The following is a 27,347-nucleotide window of genomic DNA, read 5'->3' as shown; positions in this document are numbered from 1 at the left end:
TGCAATGTGACCAATGGGAACACGATGTAAGGGTCAGCTGACCCAGTAAACCATGGAACCAATTACAGAGTGATGTAATAGTCAGCTGACCAGCTGATTCACTATAAATAAGGAACTATGTAGAATTGTGGAGAGCTTGGAGTGGCCCAGGGCGAGGCCTCAAGTTTGGAGTAATGATGTTTCTTTATTAAACTCTTTCTTTGATTTATAAGTTGGAGTAAGTTTTGTTGTATTTTCATTAGCTGCATTTTGAAGAGTTCCTTCTGAAGAAACAACCCACATATCTTTGGAGTGTGGGAGGAAACCAGAGCACCCGGAGGAAACCCACGCAGACACGGGGAGAATGTGCAAACTCCACACAGACAGACACCCGAGCTGGGAATCGAACCTGGGTCCCTGGAGCTGGGAGGCAGCAGTGCTAACCACTGTACCACATTGCCATCCCTATGGAATATGGACCTATTCAACCTCTTCTTATTAGACAACACCCCCGTGAGCAGCTTTCCTATTTGAACAACCTGACTTTGATATGCTTTTCAGAGGAACTGTAGCAAATGGTTCAATAAATGGGGTCTGAAAACATAAAATTACTCTGTGTAATGGGAGGTGATTTGATGGCCTAGTGGCATTATCACTAATAATCCAGAAACTCATCTAATGTTCTGGGGTCCCGGGTTTGAATCCCGCCACGACGGATGGTGGAATTTGAATTCAATTTTTAAAAGTCTGGAATTAAAAATCTACTGACAACCACAAAACCATTTTCAATTGTCAGAAAAAGCCATCTGGTTGGTTAATGGCCTTCAGGGGAGGAAATTCATAGAATCCCTACAGTACATAAGGAGGCCATTCGGCCCATCGAGGCAACCACAATCCCACCCGGGTCCTATCCCCATAACCGCAACACATTTACCCTGCTAATTCCCCTAACACTGGGGGCAATTTAACACGGCCAATCAACTTAACCCACGCATCTTTGGACTGTGGGAGGAAACCGGAGCACCCGGAGGAAACCCACGCAGACACGGGGAGAACGTGCAAACTCCACACAGAGGGTGACCCAAGCCGGGATTGAATCTGGGTCCCTGGCGCTGTGAGGCAGCAGTGCTAACCACTGTGCCACCGTGCCGCCTCTACAATCTGCCATCCTTACCCGACCTGGCCTACATGTGACCCCAGGACCACAGCAAATATGGTGGACTCTCAATTGCCCAAGGGCAACTAGGAATGGGCAATAAATGCTGGCCCAGCCAGCGATGCCCATGTTCCAAGAATGAATGAAAAAAACCTTCGAAGTGAATCAACATTATTGTTGATGTCCCTGTTACCACATGAATATTAGTTTTGAACACGACACATAAGTATCACAATGACTTACCTCATCCTTGCCATGGAAAAGGTATTCACACCCATTGTTCAATCTGAAATGAAAGGCCAAACACAACACGTTTAAACTGAACGCTTCCACATGTAACAGCGCCAGTCATAGTTGAACAACATTATTAGGTATTCTATATTTAGACTTGTAGCTACAGCAGATAATGATAGCAATAGAGTCTGGAGTCACACAATGTTCATTAATAACTCAGGACTGGCAATCACAGTTCGTTCTGTCATCTGAATTCCTCAACTGCTTTAAAGCTTTGCGAGTCTATCTTACGAAGATGTCACTCGATCTATGAATACATGGATTACTGGCACCAGTAGTTTTCCATTGGAAAAATAAATAGCTACTGTTGGCCCTTTCAGCACGAAAAGGAGTAACAGATCAACAAACTCACACGAGGTAAACACGGGGAGGCAATGACCTAGTGGCATTATCGCTATTAATCCAGAAATTCAGCTAATGTTCTGGGGGCCCGGGTTCGAATCTCGCCACGGCAAATGGTGGAATTTGAATTCAATAAAAAAAATCTAGAATTAAGAATCTACCGATGACCGTGAAACCATTGTCGGAAAAACCCATCTGGTTCACTAATGTCCTTTAGGGAAGGAAATCTGCTGATCTGACCTGGTTTGGCCTACATGTGACTCCAAAGCCACTATGGCTGTGGTAGTGCCATAGACATTGTTGCCAGGAGCTCACTTGATTCACGTATTCCTATCTGTTTCTTATGGAATGAAGCCAATAGATCAGAACTTATTATAAGCACTCACTGTTAAGTGAATATATTTGATTTGATTTGATTTATTATTGTCATATGTATCGGTATACAGTGAAAAGTATTGTTTCTTCCAGACAAAGCATACCGTTCATAGAGAAGGAAAGGAGAGAGCGCAGAATGTAGTGTTACAGTCATAGCTAGGACTAGTGAAAGATCAACTTGATGCGAGGTAGGTCCATTCAAACGTCTGACAGCAGCAGGGAAGAAGCTGTTCTTGAGTCGGTTGGGATGTGTCCTCAGACTTTTGTATCTTTTTCCCAACGGAAGAAGGTGGATGAGAGATTGTCTGTAGCGCGTGGGGTCCTTAATTATTCCGGATTAATAGTTGAGGGACAATACCACTAGGCCATCGCCTCCCGCTGTGATATGTCATTCCCTACAGATATAAGTGTTTACTCTCCTCCTTGTTGAATGCTCTCTGCAAGTTTCTACAATCCTATTCATGCCTGCCTGCTCATTTTCTTTCCCACGACGGAAACAGGACTTCACAGAATTATCCGTCTGTGAGCGGGTTCCCGCCCTAAGCATGAGAATTCCAATTATCCCGGGTTGGGAAAAGATTGGGCTCCAATATAGTCGATGATCAAACCTGACACACTATCCTCTCATGCAGCACAATGCCTCCCAAAGTAGTAATCCCAGATTAACAAAAGAATAGACACCACAAAAAATTGCTGTGAAAATGCACAACAGTGAGACCAGGCTATAAGCCATCAGCTGGAGTTTGGTGTCGCTCACTTCCAGTGATACGTCACTGAAAGAGCCACCATGGCCGGCACTGTGGCACAGTGGTTAGCACTGCTGCCTCACAGCGCCAGGGACCCGGGTTCCATTTCCCACCTTTTGTCACTGTGCGGAGTCACATTGTGGTCACGTTCTCCCCATGTCTGCGTGCGTTTCCTCCGGGTGCTCCGGTTTCCTCCCACACTCCAAAGATGTGCAGGTTAGGTGGATCAGTCATACTAAGTTGCCCCTTGGTGTCAGGGGGACCAGCTAGGGTAAATGCATGGGGTTATGGGGAAAGAGCCTGGGTGGGATTGTGGTTGGTGCAGACTCGTTGGGCCGAATGGCCTCCTTCTGCACTGTAGGATTCTATGATTCTATTGTTACGTTTCACATATCAAAGACAGATACTAGTGGAATATGTAAGGCAGTGGCACAGTGGGATTGTTACTGGATTAGTGACCCAGGGTAATGGTCTGGGTCGAATCCAGCAAGAATCCCCGGTTTGAATCCTGCCACAGAAGGTGGTGAAATTTGAATTCAAATTTTTTAAAATCTGGAATTAAAGTCTAATAATGAACCATGAAACCATTGTCAATTGTTGCAAAGCCCATCTGGTTCACTAATGCCCTTTAGGGAAGGAAACCTGCCGTCCTTACCCGGCCTGGCCGACATGTGACTCCAGAGTCACAGCAATGTGGTCGACTCTTAAATGCCCTCAGGAGTGGGCAATAAATACTGGCCCAGCCAGCGACACCCACATCCCATGAACAAATAAAATAAAACACAGGAACAGGAGTAGGCCATTCAGCCCGTCGGGTGGTTTCCACCATTCAAACAGATCCTGGCTGATCATCTATCTCTACATCAAGTTCCCCCACTGTCCCCCGATCCCTTGATGTCTGCACGTTCTCCCTGTGTCTGTGTGGGTTTCCTCCAAGTGCTCCGGTTTCCTCCCACAGTAGAGGCAAGTACAATTTTGTCTTCTAAAAAGCATTTGGACAGTTACGTGGGTAAGAGGGATCATAGAATCCTACAGTGCAGAAGGAGGCCATTTGGCCTATCGAGTCTGCACCGACCACAATCCCACCCAGGCCCTTGCCCACAATCCTATGTGTTTACCCTAGCTACTCCCACTGACACTAAGGGGCAATTTAGCATGACCAATCCACCTAACCTGCACATTTTTGGACTGTGGGAGGAAGCTTTAAGGTACTGATGGATAAAGTGTAGTCCTCAAATGAAGGTGCTAAATTGGGGGAAGGCTAATTACAACAAATATTAAGCAGGAACTGAAGAATGTAGATTGGGGAAGATGTTTGAGGGCAAATCAACTTCTGGCATGTGGGAGGCTTTTAAGTGTAAGTTGATAGGAATTCAGGACCGGCACATTCCTGTAAGGATGAAGAATAAGTATGGCAAGTTTTGGAAACCTTGGATAACGAGAGATATTGTGATCCTAGTCAAAGAGAAAAAGGAAGCATTTGTCAAGGCTAGGAGGCTGGGGACACAAGAAGCAAGTGTGGAATACAAGGAAAGTAGAAAGAAACTTAAGCAAGGAGTAAGGAGGGCTAAAAAGGGTCACGAAAAGTCATTGGCCAGCAGGATTAAAGAAAATTCCAAGGCCTTTTATACATATATAAAGAGCAAGAGGGTAGCCAGGGAGAGGGTTGGCTCACTAAAGGACAAGAGAGGGAATCTATGCGTGGAGCCAGAGGAAATGAGCGAGGTATTAAATGAGTACTTTGCGTCAGTATTCACCAAAGAGACGGACTTGGTGGATGATGAGTCTGGGAAAGGGAGTGTAGATAGTTTGAGTCATGTTGAGATCAAAAAGGAGGAGGTATTGGGGTATTAAGGTAGACAAGTCCCCAGGGCCTGATGGGATATACCCCAGAATAGTGAGAGAGGCAGGGGAGGAAATTGTTGGGGCCTTGAGAGAAATCTTTGTATCCTCACTGGCTACAGGGGAGATATAGAAAGAAGTCTCACAACACCAGGTTAAAGTCCAACAGGCTTATTTGGTAGCAAACGCCACTAGCTTTCGGAGCGTTGCTCCTTCGTCAGGTGAGTGGGAGATCTGTTCACAAACAAGGCACATAAATGTGAGTGGACAGAGCATTAAGCACAGGTTAAAGAGACTCACATTGTCTGTACCTTTGAGATTTGATTAGCTGTAAAGACTCGCATTCCAATCATTATTCTGTAAATTGAGTTTGTGTCTTTATATGCCCTGTTTGTGAACAGAACTCCCACTCACCTGACGAAGGAACAGCGCTCCGAAAGCTAATGGCGTTTGCTACCAAATAAACCTGTTGGACTTTAACCTGGTGTTGTGAGACTTCTTACTGTGTTTACCCCAGTCCAACGCCGGCATCCCCACATCATGACTACAGGGGAGATCCCAGAGGATTGGAGAATAGCCAAGGTTGTTCCTTTGTTTAAGAAGGGGGGCAAGGATAATCCAGGTAATTACAGGCTGGTGAGCCTTACATCAGTGCTAGGGAACCGACAAAGGAGCAGCGCTCCGAAAGCTAATGGTATTTGCTACCAAATAAACCTGATGGACTTTAACCTGGTGTTGTTAAAACTCTTACTTGGTCAAAGAAGACAGAGGGTAGCAGTGGAAGGGTGCATTTCTGAATGGAGGGATATGACAAGTGGGATTCTCAGGGATCAGTGCCGGGACCTTTGCTGTTTGGAATATATATAAATGATTCGGAGGAAAATGTAACTGGTTTGATGAGTAAGTTTGTGGATGACACAAAGGTTGGTGGATTTGTGGATAGCGATGAGGACCATCAAAGGATACAGCAGGACATAGATTGGTTAGAGACTTGGGCAGAGAGATGGCAGATGGAGTTTAATCCAGACAAATGTGAGGTAATGCATTTTGGAAGATCTGATACAGATAGGAAATATACAGTAAATGGCAGAAGCCTTAAGAGTATTGATAGGCAGAGGGATCTGGGTGTACAGATACACAGGTCACTGAAAGTGGCAACGCAGGTGGAGTAGGTCGTCAAGAAGGCATACGGCATGCTTGCCTTCATCGGCCGGGGCACTGGGTTTAAAAACTGGCAAGTCATGTTGCAGCTTTATAGGTAATTCCAAACCAACCTTTAGAGAAATCGTAGCTCCCGCTTCTACACCGTGTCTGCAACCCCAACACCTTCCCCCCAACCTCAACCCGACTCACCGCAGTTTAAACACGTGTTTTTTCTTCTTGTATTCAGCGGCCACTTCACACAAAGCTCCTTTCAGGTTCAGCGGGTCTTCTCCGTGGTAAGTTACGCCTGCGCTACAGTTCTTGGTATCCTTATAGAAGTAAAGTTCGCCATTCCTCAGGGCACAGTATAACGTCGTCCAAGACCTAAGTTTGGATACAACACATCAATGTGCACAAATATACAGGCATTCACATTTAATAAGATGCTCTTCCTAGTCTGTACAGCTTAGCATTGCAGGACAACAACTCGTGTCAATACAACACCCTTAATGTAAAGAATATCCGAAGCTACTTACGAATAGGTACAATGAACATGGACACTAATTCAAGAAGAGATGGAACTGCGAGTGAAAGTTTGATCAAAAAGATCACTCTGACAGTGCAGCACTCCCTCAGTACTGACCCTCTGACAGTGCAACACTCCCTCAGTACTGACCCTCTGCCAATGCGGCACTCCCTCAGCACTGACCCTCTGACAGTGCAACACTCCCTCAGTACTGACCCTCTGACAGTGCGGCACTCCCTCAGTACTAACCCTGTGACAGTGCAACACTCCCTCAGTACTGACCCTCTGACAGTGCAGCACTCCCTCAGTACTGACCCTCTGACAGTGCAGCACTCCCTCAGTACTGACCCTCTGACAGTGCAGCACTCCCTCAGTACGACCGTCTGACAGTTCAGCACTCCCTCAGTACTGACCCTCTGACAGTGCGGCACTCCCTCAGCATTGACCCTCTGATAGTGCAGCGCTCCCGCAGTACAGTCCCTCTGTCGGTGCAGCGCTCCCTCAGTACTGACCCTCTGACTGTACAGGACTCACTCAGTACTGACCCTCTGACACTGCAGCACTCCCTCAGTACTGATTCTCTGACAATGCAGCACTCCCTCAAAACTGGCCATCTGACAGTGCAGCAGTCCCTCAGTACTGATCTTCCAACAGTGCAGCACTCCTCAGTGCTGACCCTCTGACAATGCGGCGCTCCCTCAATATTGACCCTCCAACAGTGTGGCGCTCCTTCAGTACTGACCCTCCGACAGTGCAGCGCTCCCTCAGTACTGACCCTCCGATATTGCGGCGCTCCCTCAGTACTGACCCTGTGACAGTGCGGCACTCCCTCAGTACTGACCCTCTGGCAGTGCGACGCTCCCTCAGTACTGACCCTCTGATAGTGCGGCACTCCCTCAGTACTGACCCTCTGACAGTGTAGCACTCCCTCAGTACTGACCCTCTGACAGTGCGACGCTCCCTCAGTACTGACCCTCTGACAGTGCAGTGCTCCCTCAGTACTGACCCTCCGACATTGCGGCGCTCCCTCAGTACTGACCCTCTGACAGTGCAGCACTCCCTCAGTGCTGCATAAGAGTGTCATCCTTGATTTGCGGGATTTGAACCCATAAGCCAGTGACTTGGGATGTGGGGCCAGCGCGAACTGAGACACAGTTTAAGAAACAAATAGCATTTTCACTCAGATTCCACAAATTGAAAAAAATTGCCGAGCTTGAAGGACTCACCTGTTTGATGCTTTCCTGGTAGGTCCTTCCAGCTCGTGCTTACGTGCAAGGTAGCCTTCCAGTTGTGCAGCCTCTTCTCTCGAAGTCCAACTGGGGAGTGTGGATGAAGTTCTCCGCTTCTCAATGTCCAACTCTGGCAATATCAGGGGCGGAGGTTTGGAAGCTCTCTCACGGGGCCTCTCTTCAAACTCCGATTTATCCTCACTCTCCAATGTCTTTTCTTCGGGACTCTCAGTACCATTTACCAAGGCAGACAAATCTTCCGATGTGGTAATCTATTGGAGATAATTGTGAGAGACTCAACTCATGAGTATTAATAAAGAAATCACCTGCAACTTCGATCGTGTTAATTTCCAAATCCATGCATTGTAGCTGTGAATCACTTTGGCTGTCAGTGGTTACAGATGATCAACAATACTACATCATCAGTTATCCCAGGAATCATAGAATCCCTACAGAACAGGAGGCCATTCAGCCCATCGGGTCTGCACCAACCACAATCTCACCCAGGCCCTATTCCCATAACCCCGCACATTTACTCCACTAATCCCCCTGACACTAGGGTCAATTTAGCATGACCAATCAACCCAACCTGCACATCTTCTGACTGTGGGAGGAAACCGGAGCACCCGGAGGAAACCCATGCAGACATGGGGAGAATGTGCAGACTCCACACAGACAGTGACCCGAGGCTGGAATTGAACCTGGGTCCCTGGCCCTGTGAGGCAGCTATGCTAATCACTGTGCCACTGTGGAAGAATAGTTAATTTCCAAAGTATGGTTAGCTTTAAATTAGTCATGCAGCAAGTTTTGTTTATTCATTCTTGGGACATGGGCGTTGCTGGCTGGTCAGCATTTATTGCCCATCCCTAATTGCCCTTGGAAGGCCCATGTAGGCCAGACCAGGTAAGGACCAGGTAAGGACGGCAGATTTCCTTCCCTAAAGGACATTAGTGAACCAGATGGGTTTTTCCAACAATTGAGAATGGTTTCATGGTCATCAGTAGATTCTTAATTTCAGATTTTTAAAATTGAATTCAAATTCCACCATCTGCCGTGGCGGGATTCGAACCCAGGTCCCCACAACATTAGCTGGGTTTCTGGATTAATAGGCTCGCGATTATACCATCTGGCCATCACCGCTCCACAAGTAACTAATCGAGAGAGTACTATCAAGTAGGATTTACACTAAATTATGTCTGATTCATATTAATATGTTCGTATGTAATTCCTTCGTCTGCAATTTTAACAGAGCCCATTTATTTTGAATGGGTTAATCTAACTTAAGTTTTGAACAGGGATCTGCCAATCAAATACATCAATGTGTTTATATGGTCTCACCGAAATAAGTCATTTTGCCTCACAAATTCCCTGAAGGTTGTAGCTGTCAAACAAAATATCAGAACCAAGCAGCTTCTTGATTTTATGAAGCTCTTCCTTGCTTTTAAATCCCTCCACAGCCCTCTCCAATTCTGTGTCTCTTCCAGCGCCACGCCGCTCGAAGATACCCACTATCTATTTCTGTCCTCAATTTTAATTGTCCCACCATTGGGGGCTGGGCCTTCAGTTGCCAAGGCTTGAAAGCTCTGGACTTCCCTCTGACCAATCGCTAACCCTCTTGCCTCACTTTTTCCCTGAAGATACTCCTTTGTCCGTGCTTATAGTCACCTCGGGGGATGGTGGCGTTGTGGTCATGTCAGTGGGCTAGTACTCCAGAGGCCCAGGTTACTGCTCTTGGGGGACCCAGGTTCAAATCCTACCACTGCAGCTGGTGGAATTTGAATTCAGTTAATAAAATCTGGAATATTGAAGCTAGTCCCAGGAATAGTGGCCATAACCTTAATTTACCGACCCTGCCCGAGCTGGGAATCATCTCGGGTGGGACAGAAAATTGGACGGACTAGCAGGAGGCCTATTGACTTCGGGTGGGAATTTCCAATCCTATGGTGGGCGGGAGCAGAAGGTCCCACCCCATGGGTGGCACGGTGGCACAGTGGTTAGCACTGCTGCCTCACAGCGCCAGGGACGCGGGTTCGATTCCCAGCTTGGGTCACTGTTTGTGTGGAGTTTGCATGTTCTCCCCGTGTCTGCGTGGGTTTCCTCCGGGTGCTCCGGTTTCCGTCCAAAGATGTGCGGGTTAGGTGGATTGGCCATGCTAAATTGCCCCTTATTGTCAGGGGGACTAGCGGGGTAAATATGTGGAGTTACGGATATTGGACCTGGGTGGGATTGGGGTCGGTGCAGACTCGATGGGCCGAATGGCCTCCTTCTGCACGGTGGGATTCAATAATTCTATGAGTTGCATCGCCGGTTCAATTACAATGTCTGCTGCTATTGCAAAGAGCCAATCATTGAACAATTTATCCGCTGTGTCTGTACAGGCATGTAAAATATTAACATGCCAACACCTGTGCTAAAAATAACAGACAATGGAATGTTCCGCAAACATGGGTCAGGGTTCATATATTAATATCACCGACAGTAATCTCGAGGTTATATAATAGAGATGTTTACATGCTGTGAAGGCCACAAATGCTTCAGCGGATGGAAAATGTGATGTCGCTGACTGTTTCACTCTGGCAAGTATCAGTGAGAGGTTTGGGTCAGCGGGATAACTGTGTTGTGTTTGTAAACATAGCGAGTGGAGGGCAGTTTTTGAATCGTTCACAGATTGCATAACAAAGCTGTTTAGTTGTTGGGTCGGCGTGGTGGCACAGTGGATAACACTGCTGCCTCACAGCGCCAGGGACCCGGGTTCAATTCCCGGCTTGGGTCATTGTCTGTGTGGAGTTTCCACGTTCTCCCCGTGTCTGCGTGGGTTTCCTCCGGGTGCTCTGGTTTCCTCCCACAGTCCAAAGATCTGCAGGTTAGGTGGATTGGCCGTGCCAAATTGCCCTTAGTGTCCCAACATGTGTAGGTTAAGGGAATTAGTGGGGTAAATATATAGCCATGTTAAATTGCCCCTCAGTGCCAGGGGTAGCAGGGTAAATGCATGGTGCTATGGGGATAGGGCCTGGGTGGGATTGTTATCAGTGCAGGCTCGATGGGCTGAATGGCCTTCTTCTGCATTCTATGATTCGTTGGTTTTCAAGTATTTTTCTGACGTTTTCTGAGTATTCTGCAGTGAAGACGGATATAAAATGCCTGCTCATCACCTCTGCCATTTCTTTGAGGGGGCGGCACAGTGGTTAGCACTGCTGCCTCACAGCGCCAGGGAGCCAGGTTCAATTCTTGGCTTGGGTCACTGTCTGTGCGGAGTCTGCACGTTCTCCCCATGTCCGCGTAGGTTTCCCTCGGGTGCTCCGGTTTCCTCCCACAGTTCAAAAGGCGTGCTGGTTAGGTGCACTGGCCATGCTAAATTCTCCCTCGGTGTCCCCGAACAGGTGCCGGAGTGTGGCGACTTGGGGATTTTCACAGTAACTTCATTGCAGTGTTAATGTAATAAATGAACTTTGTTTTGTTGCAATACTGAGTGTTTGCTGAACCTCACTCACTGGGGTACATGTTGTCAGAATTGGTTGTAAGACTGACCACTTTTCTTATATTAAATAGTGAAAGTGGGAACCACACCATGCGGTCCAAATCTTCTTTAGGCTAAACACTCATGTTTGTGCTTTGCAACCTTTTTTAATTCTTTCACAGGATGTTGGCACGCTGGCTGAGCCACTGGAGCCACATGTGGGCCAGACCAGGTAAGGACGGCAGATTTCCTTCCCTAAAGGACATTCGTGAACCAGATGGGTTTTTCAGACTATTGTTCACCCAACAACATTAGCCTTTTAATTTCACCAGCTTCCGTGGTGGAATTCGAACTCGCGTTCCCAGAGCATTAACCTGGGTCTCTGACAACAACACTAATCCACTGACTCCTCTGCTGTGCCCGCTGCCACTCAGAGAGGCAGCAGGCAAACTTGCCTTCTCATTTACCTGAGAGCTCCAAGTATGGTGTGTGCTGCTGGCTACCTGGACACTGAGCAGGGAGCCGCACTCTGTGCGCTGACAGTACATGCTGCTCTTCTTAAAGAGACCTCTTGCTTTCCAACTGACTCCTGTCCCTCACCCCAACATTGCCCTATTTGAATGGGTGTAAACTGAGAGAGGTGGATTCTCAGTGAGACCTTAATATCCTCGTGCTGAAAGTAAGCGCGCAGGTACAGCATGCAGTATGTTGGCCTTCATAACGAGAGGATTTGAGTATAGGAATAGGGATAAAAGCAAATTACTGCGGATGCTGGAATCTGAAACCAAAAGACAAAATGCTGGAAAATCTCAGCAGGTCTGGCAGCATCTGTAAGGAGAGAAAAGAGCTGACGTTTCGAGTCCAGATGACCCTTTGTCAAAGGTTTCCAAAGGTTGTCAAAGGAACAGGGATGTTTTGCTGCAATTATACAGGGCGTTGATGAGGCCACAGTTGGAGTATTGTGTGCCGTTTTGGTGTCCTTATCTGAGGAAGGATGTCCTTGCTATAGAGGGAGTGCAGCGAAGGTTTACCAGGCTGATTCCTGGGATGGCAGGTCTGTCATATGAGGAGACATTAAGTCTGTTATGATTATATTCTTTGGAGCTCAGAAGAGTGAAAGGGGATCTCATAGGAACTTATAAAATTCTAACAGGATTAGACAGGGTAGATTCAGTAAGAATATTCCCAATGGTGGGGGAGTCCAGAACTAGGGGTCATATTTTGAGAATAAGCCTTTTTGAACTGAGGTGAGGAGACATTTCTTCACCCAGAGGGTGGTGAATGTGTGGAATTCACTACCACTGAATGTAGTTGAGGCCAAAACGTTGTGTGATTTCAAGAAGAAATTAGATATAGCTCTTGGAGCTAAAGGGAGCAAGGGATATGGGGCGAAGGGGGGGATCAGGATATTGAATTCAATGATCAGTCATGGTCAAAACGAATGGCGGAGGAGGCTGGAAGGGCCGAATGTCTAACTCCTGCTTCTAGTTTCTATGTATAAATAGAGGTGTATAAGATGTTGAGAGGTATTGATAGAGTGGATTCTCAGAGGCTTTTACCCAGGGCTGAAATGATTGCCACAAGAGGTCACAGGTTTAGGGGGCTGGGGAGTAGGTACAGAGGAGATGTTAGGGGTAAGTTTTTCACTCAGAGGGTGGTGGGTGTGTGGAATCGGCTGCCGGTAGTGGTGGTGGAGGCGGATTCGATAGGGTCTTTTAAGAGACTTTTGGATAAGTTCATGGAAGTTAGTAAGATAGAGGGTTATAGGTAAGCCTAGTAGGTAGGGACATGTTCGGCGCAACTTGTGGGCCGAAGGGCCTGTTTGTGCTGTAGCTTTTCTATGTTCTATGTTCTATAAATGGGGGTGTGGTGCCAGGGGGCTTGCAGATGTTAGAGGGATAAATTGGTAACTACAGGTCAATCAGTCTAACATTAGTGGTGGGAAAACTGCTAGAGATTGTTATTCAGGAGAACAGTTCATTCTCACTTGGAGAAGAACACGTTAATAAGAGATGCCCAGCGTGGATTTGTTCAAAGCAAATCAATTCTGACTAACCTGGTTCATCTCTCTGAAGACGTAGGAGAGAGGATTGAGTGCAGTCGATGTGGTGTACTTTTGGACTTCCAAAAAGCATTTGATAAAGTATCGCACAACAGACTTTTTGGAAAGTAGAAGTGGAGGGAATTGGAGAGACACGGTTAACTTGGATATGAAACTGCCAAGAGAATCATTATGTGGAGATGCCGGCATTGGACTGGGGTAAACACAGTAAGAAGTTTAACAACACCAGGTTAAAGTCCAACAGGTTTATTTGGTAGCAAAAGCCACACAAGCTTTCGGAGCTCTAAGCCCCTTCTTCAGGTGAGTGGGAATTCTGTTTGTGAACAGAATTCCCACTCACCTGAAGAAGGGGCTTAGAGCTCCGAAAGCTTGTGTGGCTTTTGCTACCAAATAAACCTGTTGGACTTTAACCTGGTGTTGTTAAACTTCTTAAAGAGAATCATTAACAGACTTGGGAATTTATGGATGATTCGTCATTCCCTAAAATCCAGTTGTGAGATCTGAACATGGGAAATTGCACCTCATTAACCTGGAATTCTTCTGTTTGCTGCTTCACCAGAAATTTGACATGTCAGCTACGACTCTCACCAACTTTTACAGATGCACCAGATGCATTCTTTCTGGTTGTATCACAGCTTGGTATGGCTCCTGCTCTGCCCAAGACCGCAAGGAACTACAAAAGTGAATGTAGCCCAGTCTATCATGCAAACCAGCCTCCCATCCATTGGCTCCGCCTACACTTCCCGCTGCCTCGGGAAAGCAGCCAGCATAATTAAGGACCTCACGCACCCCGGACATTCTCTCTTCCACCTTCTTCTGTCGGGAAAAAGATACAAAAGTTTGAGGTCACGTACCAACCGACTCAAGAACAGCTTCTTCCCTGCTGCTGTCAGACCTTTGAATGGACCTAGCTCGCATTAAGTTGATCTTTCTCTACACCCTAGCTATGACTGTAACACTACATTCTGCACTCTCTCCTTTCCTTCTCTATGAACGGTATGCTTTGTCTGTATAGCGTGCAAGAAACAATACTTTTCACTGTATACTAATACATGTGACAATAATAAATCAAATCAAATCAAGGAATAGATAGCAGAGATTAGTGACGTACTAATGATTACCTGATTGCAGAGAAGATGAAGGAGGGGTTCCCCGGTGGTTGGTGTTAAGGACATAAAATCATAGAATCCCCACAGTGCAGGAGGAGGCCATTCGGGCCATTTTGTCCCATTTGTTGGTTCTAGCTGTTCGGATAGATGTAAAAGATACCTCGCTGCTATAGTAAGCCCTCGACAATTTAAGTTTGTTTTAATTTATTATTGTCACATGTATTGGGATACAGTGAAAAGTATTGTTTCTGGTGCGCTATACAGACAAAGCATACCGTTGATAGAGAAGGAAAGGAGAGAGTGCAGAATGCAATGTTACAGTCATAGCTAGGGTGTAGAGAAAGATCAACTTAATGCAAGGTAAGTCCATTCAAAAGTCTGACAGCAGCAGGGAAGAAGCTGTTCTTGAGCCTCTTGGTACGTGACCTCAGACTTTTGTATCTTTTCCCCGAGGGAAGAAGGTGGAAGAGAGAATGTCCGGGGTGCGTGGTGTCCTTAATTATGCTGGCTGCTTTTCCGAGGCAGCGGGAAGTGTAGACAGAGTCAATGGATGGGAGGCTGATTTGCGTGATGGACTGGGCTTCGTCCACGACCCCTTGTAGTTTCTTGTGGTTTTGGGCAGAGCAGGAGCCATACCAAGCTGTGATACAACCAGAAAGAATGCTTTCTATGGTGCATCTGTAGAAGTTGGTGAGAGTCAGAGTGGACATACCAAATGTCCTTGATTTTTTGTTAAGTGGGTGTTTGTTTTAAGTCCCGTTTGCCTGGTATTGATCCTGGTTTCATGTAGAAAGCTTGCCCTTATACCATCGCATTTTGTGTATCATCGCGCAATGTGCATCATTGCCCTCTGTGGTATCATTGAGTTTTGCATGTCCATAAAAGCAACATCCCTGTCCATAGAATCCCTGCAGTGCAGAAGGAGGCCATTCGACCCATCGAGTCTGCACCGACCACAATCCCACGCAGGCCCTATCTCCAGAAACCCACATATTCACCCAGCTAATCCTCCTGACACTAAGGGTCAATTTAGCATGGCCGATCTACCTAACTCGCACATCTTTGGAGTGTAGGAGGAAACCGGAGCATCCGGAGGAAACCCACGCAGACACGGGGGAGAACATGTGAATTCCACACAGTCACCCGAGGCCGGAATTGAACCCAGGTCCTTGGCGCTGTGAGGCAGCTCTGCTAACCACTGTGCCGCTGTGCCGCCCATGTCTTCGTACAGCGCATGTCAGCTGCCTTCAGGACCTGTCGAATCGGTGCCATTATTAGCAGCATACCGTCTGAGGCAACATCACTCTGTACAAAAAGTCACGAAACCCAAAACCAGCATTTATTGAGTAAATCTGTGGCCGTGGATGGTCACTTTCAAAGTTGTTTTCTTCAAATAAAAAGTTGGAAGGTTTAAATTTGATTTAAATTTTCCGGTTTTGCTGCGGGTGAGAGTTTTTAATAATTTTTAAACATGAGAAGTGCCCAGTTGGCTGTGCCAATGTGCCTGCTGCTATAGAGACAGCAAGAAAAGAAGCCATCTGCCCACCAGGGAAATTGGATGTTTTTAACACGTCCGGATTTTGGAGAACAGGTGGTCAATGTTGCTTGAGTGCTTGGGCTTTCCCCAAAGTCAACAGCTTCCATTCCCACCAGGGACGCCATCACACCTGGTCCCCGCTGCTGGGAATCATATGTGATCCCTGATTGGGCCTCCACCGGCAGTGTTGGAGCCATAAGTGATCCCTGATGATACCGTCACAGGCTTGCTAATTAAAATCAGCCTTTTTAATTAGCGGGGCATCGTCAGATAAAATGGCCCAGGAAGATCGCGGTTCCGGTTTTTTGCCTCCCGCGTAAATGTTCCGCCCCGCTACGCTGGTCGAGTAGCGCAGCAGGTGGAAAAATTGCACCCAACATGTCCAGCAGTGAGGCTCCAACTTACTCAAAACCACCTCCACTGAAACATTTTCGGGATGCTCTCAAAGCAAAGCATCGCTGAAAAGATAGTGGGGGCGATTTCAGCGAATTAGCGAGATCCGTGCTGGGCGTCTGGTGAGTGGGGGAAGCGGGGGATTGGGGTTGTGGGGATTGAGGCTGGGCCCGGCATGCTTGCTTGGGGGGCCAGCGATTGGGCCGTGATGGTAGGGGGGGGTGGGTGGGTGGGGAGGGGGGGGGGCCGGTGATGGGAGAGCTGGCGATGCACAGGTCGTGGGGCTGGCTAGCGATTGAGCTGGCCAGCAATCAGGAGGTCGACAAACAGGGGCTATTGTGCATGCGCCGATCTCGGTGCTGACAGATCGCCGCATGCACGGTGACCCCCCCCTTCAGCACTCAGCGGTGCACAGAGTGTGGGAGATTCTTCTCTGAACTCCCACTGAAAGAAACCAACGTGAATTACTCCTGTTTTCACGCGAATTCGACACTCAGAAGTTTTTTGGGGGAATCGCCCCCAAAGTATCTCCCCAACACAATCAGCCAGAGTCGAAGCAAGTCATCCCCAGACCTAAGGGACTGCCTAAGAAGGAAGAGAGATTGGTGAGTGCCATTTCCTTTGAATTTTAACAGGAATTCTTTCAGATTTAGTGATTCATTTTATTCCACTAGTTATTCCAGCTTGGAATGCACAGTGCCGCACACTAATGGTACACTATTATATACCACTTTCTTTTCCCCAGGTGAGGAGTGTCCGATGGACACCAACTCTGGCTTTGACATTGATTTACTTAGAAATTGATTCACTTAAAGTGGCGACTTGAGGGAACACAACCACAACTGGCAGTGAGGACTTGCTGCATTTGAAGAGGCGTTCAGGTATTTTGCCTGACACTTCTCCCTCGAGTGACACTCATTGTTGCTTGTGGGATTTTACTGAGGTGTAAATTAGCCACAGAATGCCCTCAATATTTCACCATTAAGCTTCTGATTTGCCTTTTGGAATCATTTTTGGAATTCGATTTTAACGAAGGCAGTTCAAGGGATGACCAATCACTCCCGGGGGCTGGGGGTCGTGGGGAGAGAGAGGTGTCAGTCACCAAAATCTATTAAGAAGGTGCGATCTCGATTAAAAAGATTTTTATTTCGTTCTGATCGACACTGGAGTTGCTGGACGGCAGGATTCCCGGGGGACTGAAGGAGCTGATAAGGATCAGATCCATCGAGAACACTTCTGCTTCAGTCGTGACGATATCACCAACTAATCTCTGTATTTCACCAACATTTAGCGTTTGCTAAGTCAGGCATAACTTAGCCATGAGGAGAGGTTGGAGAAACTTGATTTGTTCTCACTGGAACGATGGGGGTTGAGGGGCGACTTGGTAGAAGTCTACAAGATTATGAGGAGCATGGACAGAGTGGATAGTCAGAAGCTTTTTCTCAGGGTGGAAGAGTGAATTACTAGGGGGCACAGGTTTAAGGTGCAAGGGAGAAGGTTTAAAGGAGATGTACGAGGCAAGTTTTTTTACACAGAGGGTGGTGGGTACCTGGAACTCGCTGCCGGGGAAGTTAGTGGAAGCAGGTACAAGAGTGACATCTGAGGCGCGTCTTGACAGATACATGAATAGGATCGGAATAGAGAGATATGATCCCCAGAAGGGTAGGGGGTTTTAGTTCAGTCAGGCAGCATTGTCGGTACAGGCTTGGAGGGCCGAAGGGCCTGTTCCTGTGCTGTGATTTTCTTTGTTCTTTGCTGAGATGGTCGTTGTGACAATGAGAACTTTGAAATAAACTAAAGGTGGGTTTTGAAGGTTTCAGGTGAAGGGGCCGTGACTAGTTCCTTTCGCAGCTCTTGTTGCATGCTGGGATCGTCCTTGGATTGAAAGATTGTTGATGCACTGGGTGGGATTTTCCGGTCACGCTCACCCCAAAACCGGAAAATCCGGCCTGAGTTAACGGACCTTTGGATTTTTATCGCATTACATTTGGTCCGAACTTTCCAATAGCCAGGTACACAAACTCAGGAGCCATTCTAAGGTTCCCATGGCAAGTGGGACGGGAACATTCCCCCGCCCCCCCACTGTCTTGGAAATCAATGGTATTTGTAGTTCATAGAATCCCTACAGTGCAGAAGGAGGCCATTCAGCCCATCGAGCCTAAACTGACCATAATCCCTCACAGGACCTATCCCCATAACCCCATGTATTTACCTTAGCTAGTGCCCCTGACATTAAGGGGTAATTTTGCATGGCCAATCAACCTAACCCGCACATCTTTGGACTGTGGAAGGAAACCGGAGCACCCGGAGGAAACCCACGCAGACACGGGGAGAATGTGCAAACTCCACACAGACAGTGACCCAAGCTGGGAATCGAACCCGGGTGCCTGGCGCTGTGAGGCAGCAGTGCTAACCACTGTGCCACCGTGCCGTCCCAAATGGAGTTAGTGTGGATGACTATGTCACGTTTTGTCATTGTCACAGGACACCACGCACTTGTTTCTGTCAATTCCCACCAGCCCACTCCATATTTTATTGAGCTGATCAGTCTGATAGGTCAGCAGGTGTGTTCATCTCCAGGGCCAACAAGTTTACCTGCTCTCGATCGGACCCTTATGATGTCCATTTGACCTCCAACCATCCACAATGTCCAAGCTCCCTGTAATGACTAATTGGCCACCGCAGCTCCCCCCGAACCCGCCTCGCAATGTGACAATAATAAATCAAACCAAATCAAATCCCCCACCCACATTAAAGATTTCTCTACATATAGCTGATGTTGAAAAACTCTTAAAACATTAGTCAGGTCACCCTTAACCTTAGATACCTCCAGGGAATACAGGATTAGTTAATGTAATCTAAACTCATAACCTAACTCTGGGAGCCCTGGTGACATTCTGGTGAATGTGTGTTTCATAGAATCATAGAATCCATACAGCGCAGAAGGAGGCCATTTGGCCCATCGAGTCTGCACCAACCACTATCCCACCCAGGCCCTATTCCCGTAACCCCACATATTTACCCTGCTAACCCCTCTGACACTAGGGTCAATTTAACATGGCCAATCAACCGAACCTGCACATCTTTGGATTCACTGCTTCTGAGGCCAGTATGTCCTTTCTAAGGTGTGATACCCCCTACGACACCTCAGTGATCTGCATGCCAGGGCCCATAAATCCCTTCAGACCCTCATTGTTTTGAGCTTTGCAACATTTAAAGAAAAGAAGGATCTATCCTTTATTTTTGGCCTAAAAGGGATGGCCTCACACTTAACTGCATTGAAATCCATCTGTCACAATGTGCACACTTGTGTAGTCTATCGACATTGCAATGAGATTTTATGCTCCTCATCAACTTTGTCTTGTCAGCAAACCTGGGTATATGGTTCTCTACTGTGTTATCGACGTCATTAATAATTATATTAACTAGTTAAAGCCCCATGGAAGAAACTCTGGGGGGGGCAACACTGTTCCCTCCCTTTCAATGTGAGTATCTATCTTTTATGGGCGACATGGTGGCACAGTGGTTAGCACTGCTGCCTCACAGTGCCAGGGTCCCGGGTTCAATTCCGGCCTCAGGTCACTGTCTGTGTGGAGTTTGCACGTTCTCCTTGTGTCTGCGTGGGGTTTTCTCCGGGTGCTCCGGTTTCCTCCCACACTCCAAAGATGTGCGGGTTAGGTTGATTAGCCATGCTAAAATGCCCCTTAGTGTCAGGGAATTAGCAGGGTAAATAACTAGGATTATGGGGATAGGGTCTTGGTGGGATTGTGGTTGGTGCAGACTAAATGAGCCCGATTTTACCAAAACTTTGCCCCCATTTTCGGGCGTGAAATCACGGTAAAGTTGGGCGTCGGGCCTTTAACACGATCTGCACCCGAATCCGAGCAGATCGTGGCTTTACCAACACCCGATTCAGGCGTCGGGCGGCCCGACAATTTAAATGCAGTTGCATGCATTTAAATCGACTTAATGAACCGCGCGCCCAACTCTACCGCCAAATCCCACTTTACTGTCTTCGGGTCCGATCCGCATCCGCACTGTAAGTGACCTGCAAAATAAAAGTCTGAAGTCGCCACTGCAGCCTCCGAAGAGCGGGGTCAGAACCTGCAACGGCTCTCTGACCAGAGGGGGGGGGGGGAGGTGTGACATATCATCCTCTGCGGGGGGGGGGGTTCCGCTGCCAGTCTGCGGCAGATCCCTCCTCCCCACCAGAGGAACGATTCTCTCCACCAGAATGGCCGCATACTTCAAACACCAAGACTGTCATCATTCACCTCAGTGGAACGCAACAGTGCCACACTTTCTTTGCACCATCTGTTCAGGGCACTGATGCAGAATGAAACGACTAGGGTAAATGCCAAAGACTAAGTAGATTTGTGATATGAGCCATGTTCGTCCCGAAGGAGTAAATAGAAGGATAAATAATCTTGAGTTATTTATTTGGATCTGAGTTGTCTCTTGGTACCCCGGCGAGGATGGTGTGTTTTTTTTGCACTGCTGAAGCAGCTTTACATTGATAATTCCCACTGCTTGTACAAGTTCACTCAGTTGACCAGCGGAACGCTGAGGTGACTGATGACAGTCTTGGTGTTTGAAATATGTGGCCACTCCGGCGGAGGGAATTGTTCCTCCGGTGGGGAGGAGGGATCGGCCGCAGACTGGCAGCGGAACCCCCCCAGAGGATGATACGTCGCATCCCCCCCCCTCCCCCGCCCCAGATGGTCTGTGTCAGAGAGCCGCTTTCTGCTTTTTTTTTCTTTCGTGCCCGGGTGCGCTCTGTCAGATTTATTTTGAACTGCGCATGCGCAGTTCACAGCTCCGATCGGTCCACCAGCGCTAAGCCCCGCCCACAGCACGAATTGGATTGGAGCCGGCAAAACACGTATGGGCGCGCTGGAAAGAGGATTCCGGGCTCGGATCTATTTGACGCCCAGATTCGGCACTTAGACTCAAAATGGTAAAATTCCCCCCAATGGGTCAAATGGCCTCCTTCTGCACTGTAGAGATTCTATGGTCCTATCCCTAATCCGTGTTCTACCATGCAACATATCTCCGAACCAGGTCAATAATTTGTCTTCCGTTCCATGGGTTCTAATTTCAGTTGACAGTTTCTAAGGTGGTGTTTTATTGATTGTTTTCTGGAAGTGTGGATAAATACATCCCTTGACATTCCCCTTAGTTCTTTATTTACTTCCTCGAGGAGCTCAATTAGGTTTGTCATACATGATCTATGCCTAAACATTCCATGTTGGCTCTGTCTCATCAGCTTTAAGTTCCTGTCACACTGCCATTAAGTATAGATTTCAATAATTTCCCCACAATTATGTGAGAATAGGTCTATAATTTACACATTTCTCTTGTGCTCTCCCCCCATTCTTGAATAATGGAGTTACGTTTGCAATTCCCCAACCTAAAGGGACAATTTGGAAGATTGTGGCTAAAACACCTGTAATTTCCACACCTGCTTTCAATAAATCCTGCCCGAGGGATTTGTCAGACTTTAAGCCATTATTTTTTCCCCATAATGTTTCCTTCCTTACGTTACCTTTTGTAAGGACAATACGGTGGCGCAGTGGTTAGCACAGCTTTAGGGACCTGGGTTCAATTCCAGCCTCGGGTCACTGTCTGTGTGGAGTTTGCACGTTCTCCCCGTGTCTGCGTGGGTTTCCTTCGGGTGCTCTGGTTTCCTCTCACAGTCGGGAAGACATGCTGGTTAGGTGCATTGGCCGTGCTAAATTCTCCCTCAGTGTACCCGAACAGAGTGTGGCGACTAGGGGATTTTCACAGTAACTTCATTGCAATGTTAATGTAAACCTACTTGTGACACTAATAAATAAACTTTGGACAGGAATCTTATACGTGAGTTTTCTTTGGTTCCATCTTATTCCTTGGCTTTAGAATATCAACTTAAGTATCAACACTAGAATAATGTTTTCCCCAGCAAATCAGGCTCATAATGAATAACCAGTTGCCAACTCAGTTTTTTTTATTCATTCGTGGGATGTGAACCACTGGCTAGGCCATCATTTATTGCCCATCCCTAATTGCCCTTGAGAAGATGATGATGAGCTGCCTTCTTCATCCACTGTATGGTGTAGGCACACCCCACAATGCTGTTAGGGAGGGAGTTCCAGGATTTTGCCTCAGCAACAGTGAAGGAACGGTGATTCAACTCAAAATCAAGATGGCGAGTGACTTGGAGGGCAACTTCCAGGTGGTAGTGGTAGTGTTCCCATGCAGCTACTGCCTTTGTCCTTCTAGGTGGTAGCAGTCGTGAGTTTGGAAGGTGCTGTTGAAGGAGTCTTGGTGAGTCCCACCTGCTCTTGTTGCCAGAGTATTTGATTTTTTAAAATTTGGTTTTGATTTGATTTATTGTCACTTGTATTAGTATACAGTGAAAAGTATTGTTTCTTGCAAACTATACAGACAAAGCATACCATTCATAGAGAAGGAAAGGAGAGAGTGCAGAATGTAGTGTTATGGTTATAGCTAGGGTGTAGAGAAAGATCAACTTAATGCGAAGTAGGTCCATTCAAAACTCTGATGGCAGCAGGGAAGAAGCTGTTCTTGAGTCGGTTGGTACATGTCCTCAAACTTTTGTATCTTTTCCCCGACGGAAGAAGGTGGAAGAGAGAATGTCCGGGGTGCATGGGATCCTTAATTATGCTGGCTGCTTTGCCGAGGCAGCGGGAAGTGTCGACAGTGTCAATGGATGGGAGGCTGGTTTGCGTGATGGACTGGGCTTCATTCACAATCCTTTGTAGTTTCTTGTGGTCTTGGGCAGAGCAGGAGCCATACCAAGCTGTTATACAACCACAAAGAATGCTTTCTATGGTGCATCTATAAAAGTTGGTGAGAGTTGTAGCTGACATGCCAAATGTCCTTAGTCTTCTGAGAAAGTAGAGGCGTATAACTGGTTCAGTTCTGTCTGGTCAGTGGTAATCCCCAGGATGTTGATACTGGGGGATTTAACAATGGCAATGCCATTGAAAGTCAAGGTGAGATGGTTAGATTCTATCTTGTTGGAGATGGTCATTGCTTGGCACTTGTGTGGCACAAATGTTAATTGCTACTTAATACCCAAGCCCGGATATTTTCCAGGTCTTGCTGCCTATGGACACAGATCGCTTTAATATCTGAGGAGTCACGAATGGTGCTGAACATTGTGTCACCATCAGTGAACACCCCGACTTCTGACCTTATTATGGAGGGAAAGATATTGATTGAACAGCTAAAAATGGTTGGGCTGAGGACTAGAATTATCTAGTTACTCAGAAGTTCCTTCCCATGTTTTCTAAGATGAACAAACATATGACAATCACCATCCAAGGTCACACGCAAGCAGCAGTTTCCAAGTCCCATAAAGCCATAAGATATAGGAGCAGAATTAGGCCACTCGGCCCATCGAGGCTACTCTGCCATTCAATCATGGCTGATATTTTTCTCATCCCCATTCTCCTGCCTTTTCCCCATAACCCCTGATCCCTTTATTAATCAAGAACCTATCTCTGTCTTAAAGACACTCAATGACCTGGCCTCCACAGCCTTCTGCGGCAAAGAGTTCCACAGATTCACCACTCTCTGGCTGAAGAAATTCCTCCTCATCTCTGTTTTCAAGGATCGTCCCTTTAGCCTGAGGTTGTGCCCTCTGGTTGTAGTTTTTCCTACTAGTGGAAACATCCTTTCCACATCCATTCTATCCAGGCCTCGCAGTATCCTGTAAGTTTCAATAATTTCCATAGTGGAAAGGTTGGTGGGTGGGGAAACTTAACTTGATTATTATTTCATTAATTTAACAATTAATTGTTTAATTAATTTAATTTTGATTTGTTAAATCACTCTTTACTTTTTGAGTTTTTTAATTTAAGTTTAAGTTTATTTATTAGTGTCACAAGTAGGCTTACATTTACACTGTGATGAAGTTACTGTGAAAATCCCCTGGTCGCCACACTCCGGCACCTGTTCGGGTACACTGAGGGAGAATTTAGCACGACCAATGCACCTAACATGTACATCTTTCGGACTGTGGGAGGAAACCGGAACACCCGGAGGTAACCCACGCAGACACGGGGAGAACATGCAGACTCCGCACAGACAGTGACCCAAGCCGGGAATTGAACCCAGGTCCCTGTGAGGCAGCAGTGCTAACCACTGTGCCAAGAGTAATTAAATATAATGTGAATTATTAAAATGAAATGCGTTAAGATTAAATAATGAATTGATGACAAATTAATGAATGAGTTAAGCAAAATTAAGAATAAAAGTAGAAGAGTGATTTAATAAAAGTGAAAGAATAACTCAGTGAGAAAGGTTCCAAAGATGGGTCATGTTGGACTCCAAACGTTAACTCTGTTTCTCTCTCCACAGATGCTGCTAGACCTGCTGAGTATTTCCAGCATTTTGTTGGATAGAGGTCACCATTTCACTGATGAATGAGATATCAGAGCCCCTGTATTTGATTCTCTGTTTTAGGCTCAGTAACGTCCAACAGTTTCACCCCACAGAATAAAGCCGGGAGGCCTTCTCACGATAGACAACGAAGGGTTGAGGACGAGGTTCAGGCACGTCGGAATGCATTAGGCAAAACTTTATATTCCAACACCCACTGAAAGATGCAAATCACAACCACCTTTCTCCTACTGTGTTTTCAACACTGCGCAACCTTGCAAATTTCACATTCTGCAAAGTAAGTTTCGAAAGTGACACACAGTACCCCGATCGTTTTCGATTGAGAACACAATCACATATACAGATCGGAATAACGTCTGGGCGTTTCAACTGGGTCTGAGTAAGGCATTAATGGAAAGCATGTGCTGAAAACAGGAAGCATTAAGAATGAGAGTGTATATGTAGCCAAATGGCTAACATCCCAAGCAAATAAATAAATGGAAGGGCAGAGCAGAATTCTATGCGAAAGGTATACATGCCAAACAAAAGTCAGGAACGCAAAATTCATTGTGTGTGTCACATTCTCACTCCTGCTTTTACGTGCGAGGGAAGTGATTTATATCCCACTGTAGCAGTTGCATAACACATACAAAATAGCTTGCAATTATCTCAATCAAACATCTGCTTCTTCCCCTATCCTGGTAATTGTGTAGTTCTAAAAGGGTTTGCCAATGCCGTTACTTCTCTACACCAGGATGCCGTGTTCTTTTAACTCCCAACAGCATCATACAATAGAATATCATAGAATACCTTCAGTGCAGACGAGGCCATTCAGCCCATCAAGCCTGCACCAACTCGCTGACCATCTCACTCAGGCTCTCTACCCTGCCCTATCCCTGTAACCCATGTAGCCATTTATCCCTGTAGCTATTTACCATGGCTAAGCCATCTAGCCTGTATACCTTTGGACATTAAGGGGCAACTTAAGCATGGCCAATGCACCTAACCCTGCACATCTTTAGGATGATTGGTTAGGTTCATTGGCCATGCTAAATTGCCCCTTAGTGTCAAGGGGACTAGCTGGGGTAAATACTTGAGGTTATGGGGATAGGGTCTGGGTGGGATTATGGTCAGTGCAGACTCAATGGGCCAAATGGCCTCCTTCTGCACTATAGGATTCTATGATTCTTTAGACCATGGGAAGAAACCGGAGCACCCGGAGGAAACCCATGCAGACACGGGGAGAACATGCAAACTCCACACAGAGAGTGACCCGAGGCTGGAATTGAACCCGGGTCCCTGGCGCTGTGAAGCAGCAGTGCTAACCACTGTGCCACCATGCCGCCCTAGTATGCCAGCTACTTTTTTCTCTTCTTTATCTAAACTTGCAGCAACTCCCCGAAGGATTCTTGGAATATAGTGTTCAATTCTGGTCGCCACACTACCAGAACGATGTGGAGGCTTTGGAGAGGGTACAGAGAAGATTTACCAGGATGTTGCCTGGTATGGAAGGCATTAGCTATGAGGAGAGGTTGGAGAAACTTGGTTTGTTCTCACTGGAACGACGGAGGTTGAGGGGCGACCTGATAGAAGTCTACAAGATTATGAGGGGCATGGACAGAGTGGATAGTCAGAAGCTTTTCCCCAGGGTGGAAGAGTCAATTACTAGGGGGCCATAGGTTTAAAGTGCGAGGGGCAAGGTTTAAATAAGATGTACGAAGCAAGTATTTTACACAGAGGGTGGTAGGGGCCTGGAACTCACTGCCGGGGTATCTGGAAGCAGATACGATAGTGACTTTTAAGGGGCATCTTGACAAATACATGAATAGGATGGGAATAGTGGGAAGGGTAAGGGGCTTTCATTCAGTCGGGCAGCATGGTTGGTGCAGGTTTGGAGGGCCAAAGGGCCTGTTCCTGTGCTGTAATTTTCTTTATTCTTTGATTCGGGTACCGCGGTCTGTTAGCTCACCTGAACCACCAACTCAAACTCAAAAAGACAGAACTGAAAGAGAGAATAATAACATCAAAGTTGGTGGAACAAGAAGTGTGGGGATATGTGGGGAAATTGGTACTTAGAGCAAGAATGCGCCCTCTGGCTACAAAAGCCTTGGATGCTGTAGCTGCAGTAGCAAGTTCATAGAATCATAGAATCCCCACAGTTCAGAAGAAGCCCATTTGGCCCATTGAGTCTGCACCAACTCTCTGACAGAATATCCCACCCAGCATCTATTCCCATCACCCCATTTATTTACCCTGCTAATCCCCCTAACCTACACATCTTTGGACACTAAGGGGCAATTTAGCGTGGCCAATCCACCCAACCTACACATCTTTGGACTGTGGGAGGAAACCAGAGCACCCGGAGGAAACCCACACAGACACGGGGAGATTGTGCAAACTCCACACAGTCACCCAAGGCCGGAATTGAACCTGGGACCCTGGCACTGTGCGGCAGCATTGCAAACCACTGTGCCGTCTGACCTTGCGTGCCCATTCATCCGTAGGATCAGTGTACACTATAGTAACAGTAAGATGGGTGTGAGAAAGTTCTCAAAGTCAGTCACCCGAGGCCGGAATTGAACCCGGGTCCCTAGCGCTGTGAGGCAGCAGTGCTAACCACTGTGCCACCGTGCCGCTCCTTGCACTGATAAAGCTTATACACCATTGGAATGTATAATTGGATCAAAGTGGGATGTTAAAATGTGGCATAGAATTTAAATGTATCCTGTCCTGGCTCCCAAATCAAGAGAGGGAAGTAAAATACTTTAC

At 46.9% G+C, this 27,347-nt stretch overlaps 1 protein-coding gene across 3 annotated transcripts in view; it reads right to left on the bottom strand.

Annotated features, from left to right (window-relative positions):
• LOC144506945 (spectrin beta chain, non-erythrocytic 1-like) overlaps nt 1–27,347 on the bottom strand; it is a 266,820-nt gene that overhangs the window by 9,553 nt on the left and 229,920 nt on the right. For all 3 annotated transcript variants that reach the window (XM_078233354.1, XM_078233356.1, XM_078233357.1), the window contains exons 33-35: nt 7,630–7,904; nt 6,088–6,261; nt 1,379–1,421 (exon numbers count right to left, since the gene is read on the bottom strand). In XM_078233354.1, coding sequence (XP_078089480.1) covers nt 1,379–1,421; nt 6,088–6,261; nt 7,630–7,904 — 492 coding nt within the window. The remainder of the gene's footprint in view (nt 1–1,378; nt 1,422–6,087; nt 6,262–7,629; nt 7,905–27,347) is intronic.

This window comes from Mustelus asterias, chromosome 18 (genome assembly GCF_964213995.1).
Source record: "Mustelus asterias chromosome 18, sMusAst1.hap1.1, whole genome shotgun sequence".
NCBI lineage: Eukaryota > Metazoa > Chordata > Chondrichthyes > Carcharhiniformes > Triakidae > Mustelus > Mustelus asterias.
This window is presented reverse-complemented; position numbering and strand designations above follow the sequence as displayed.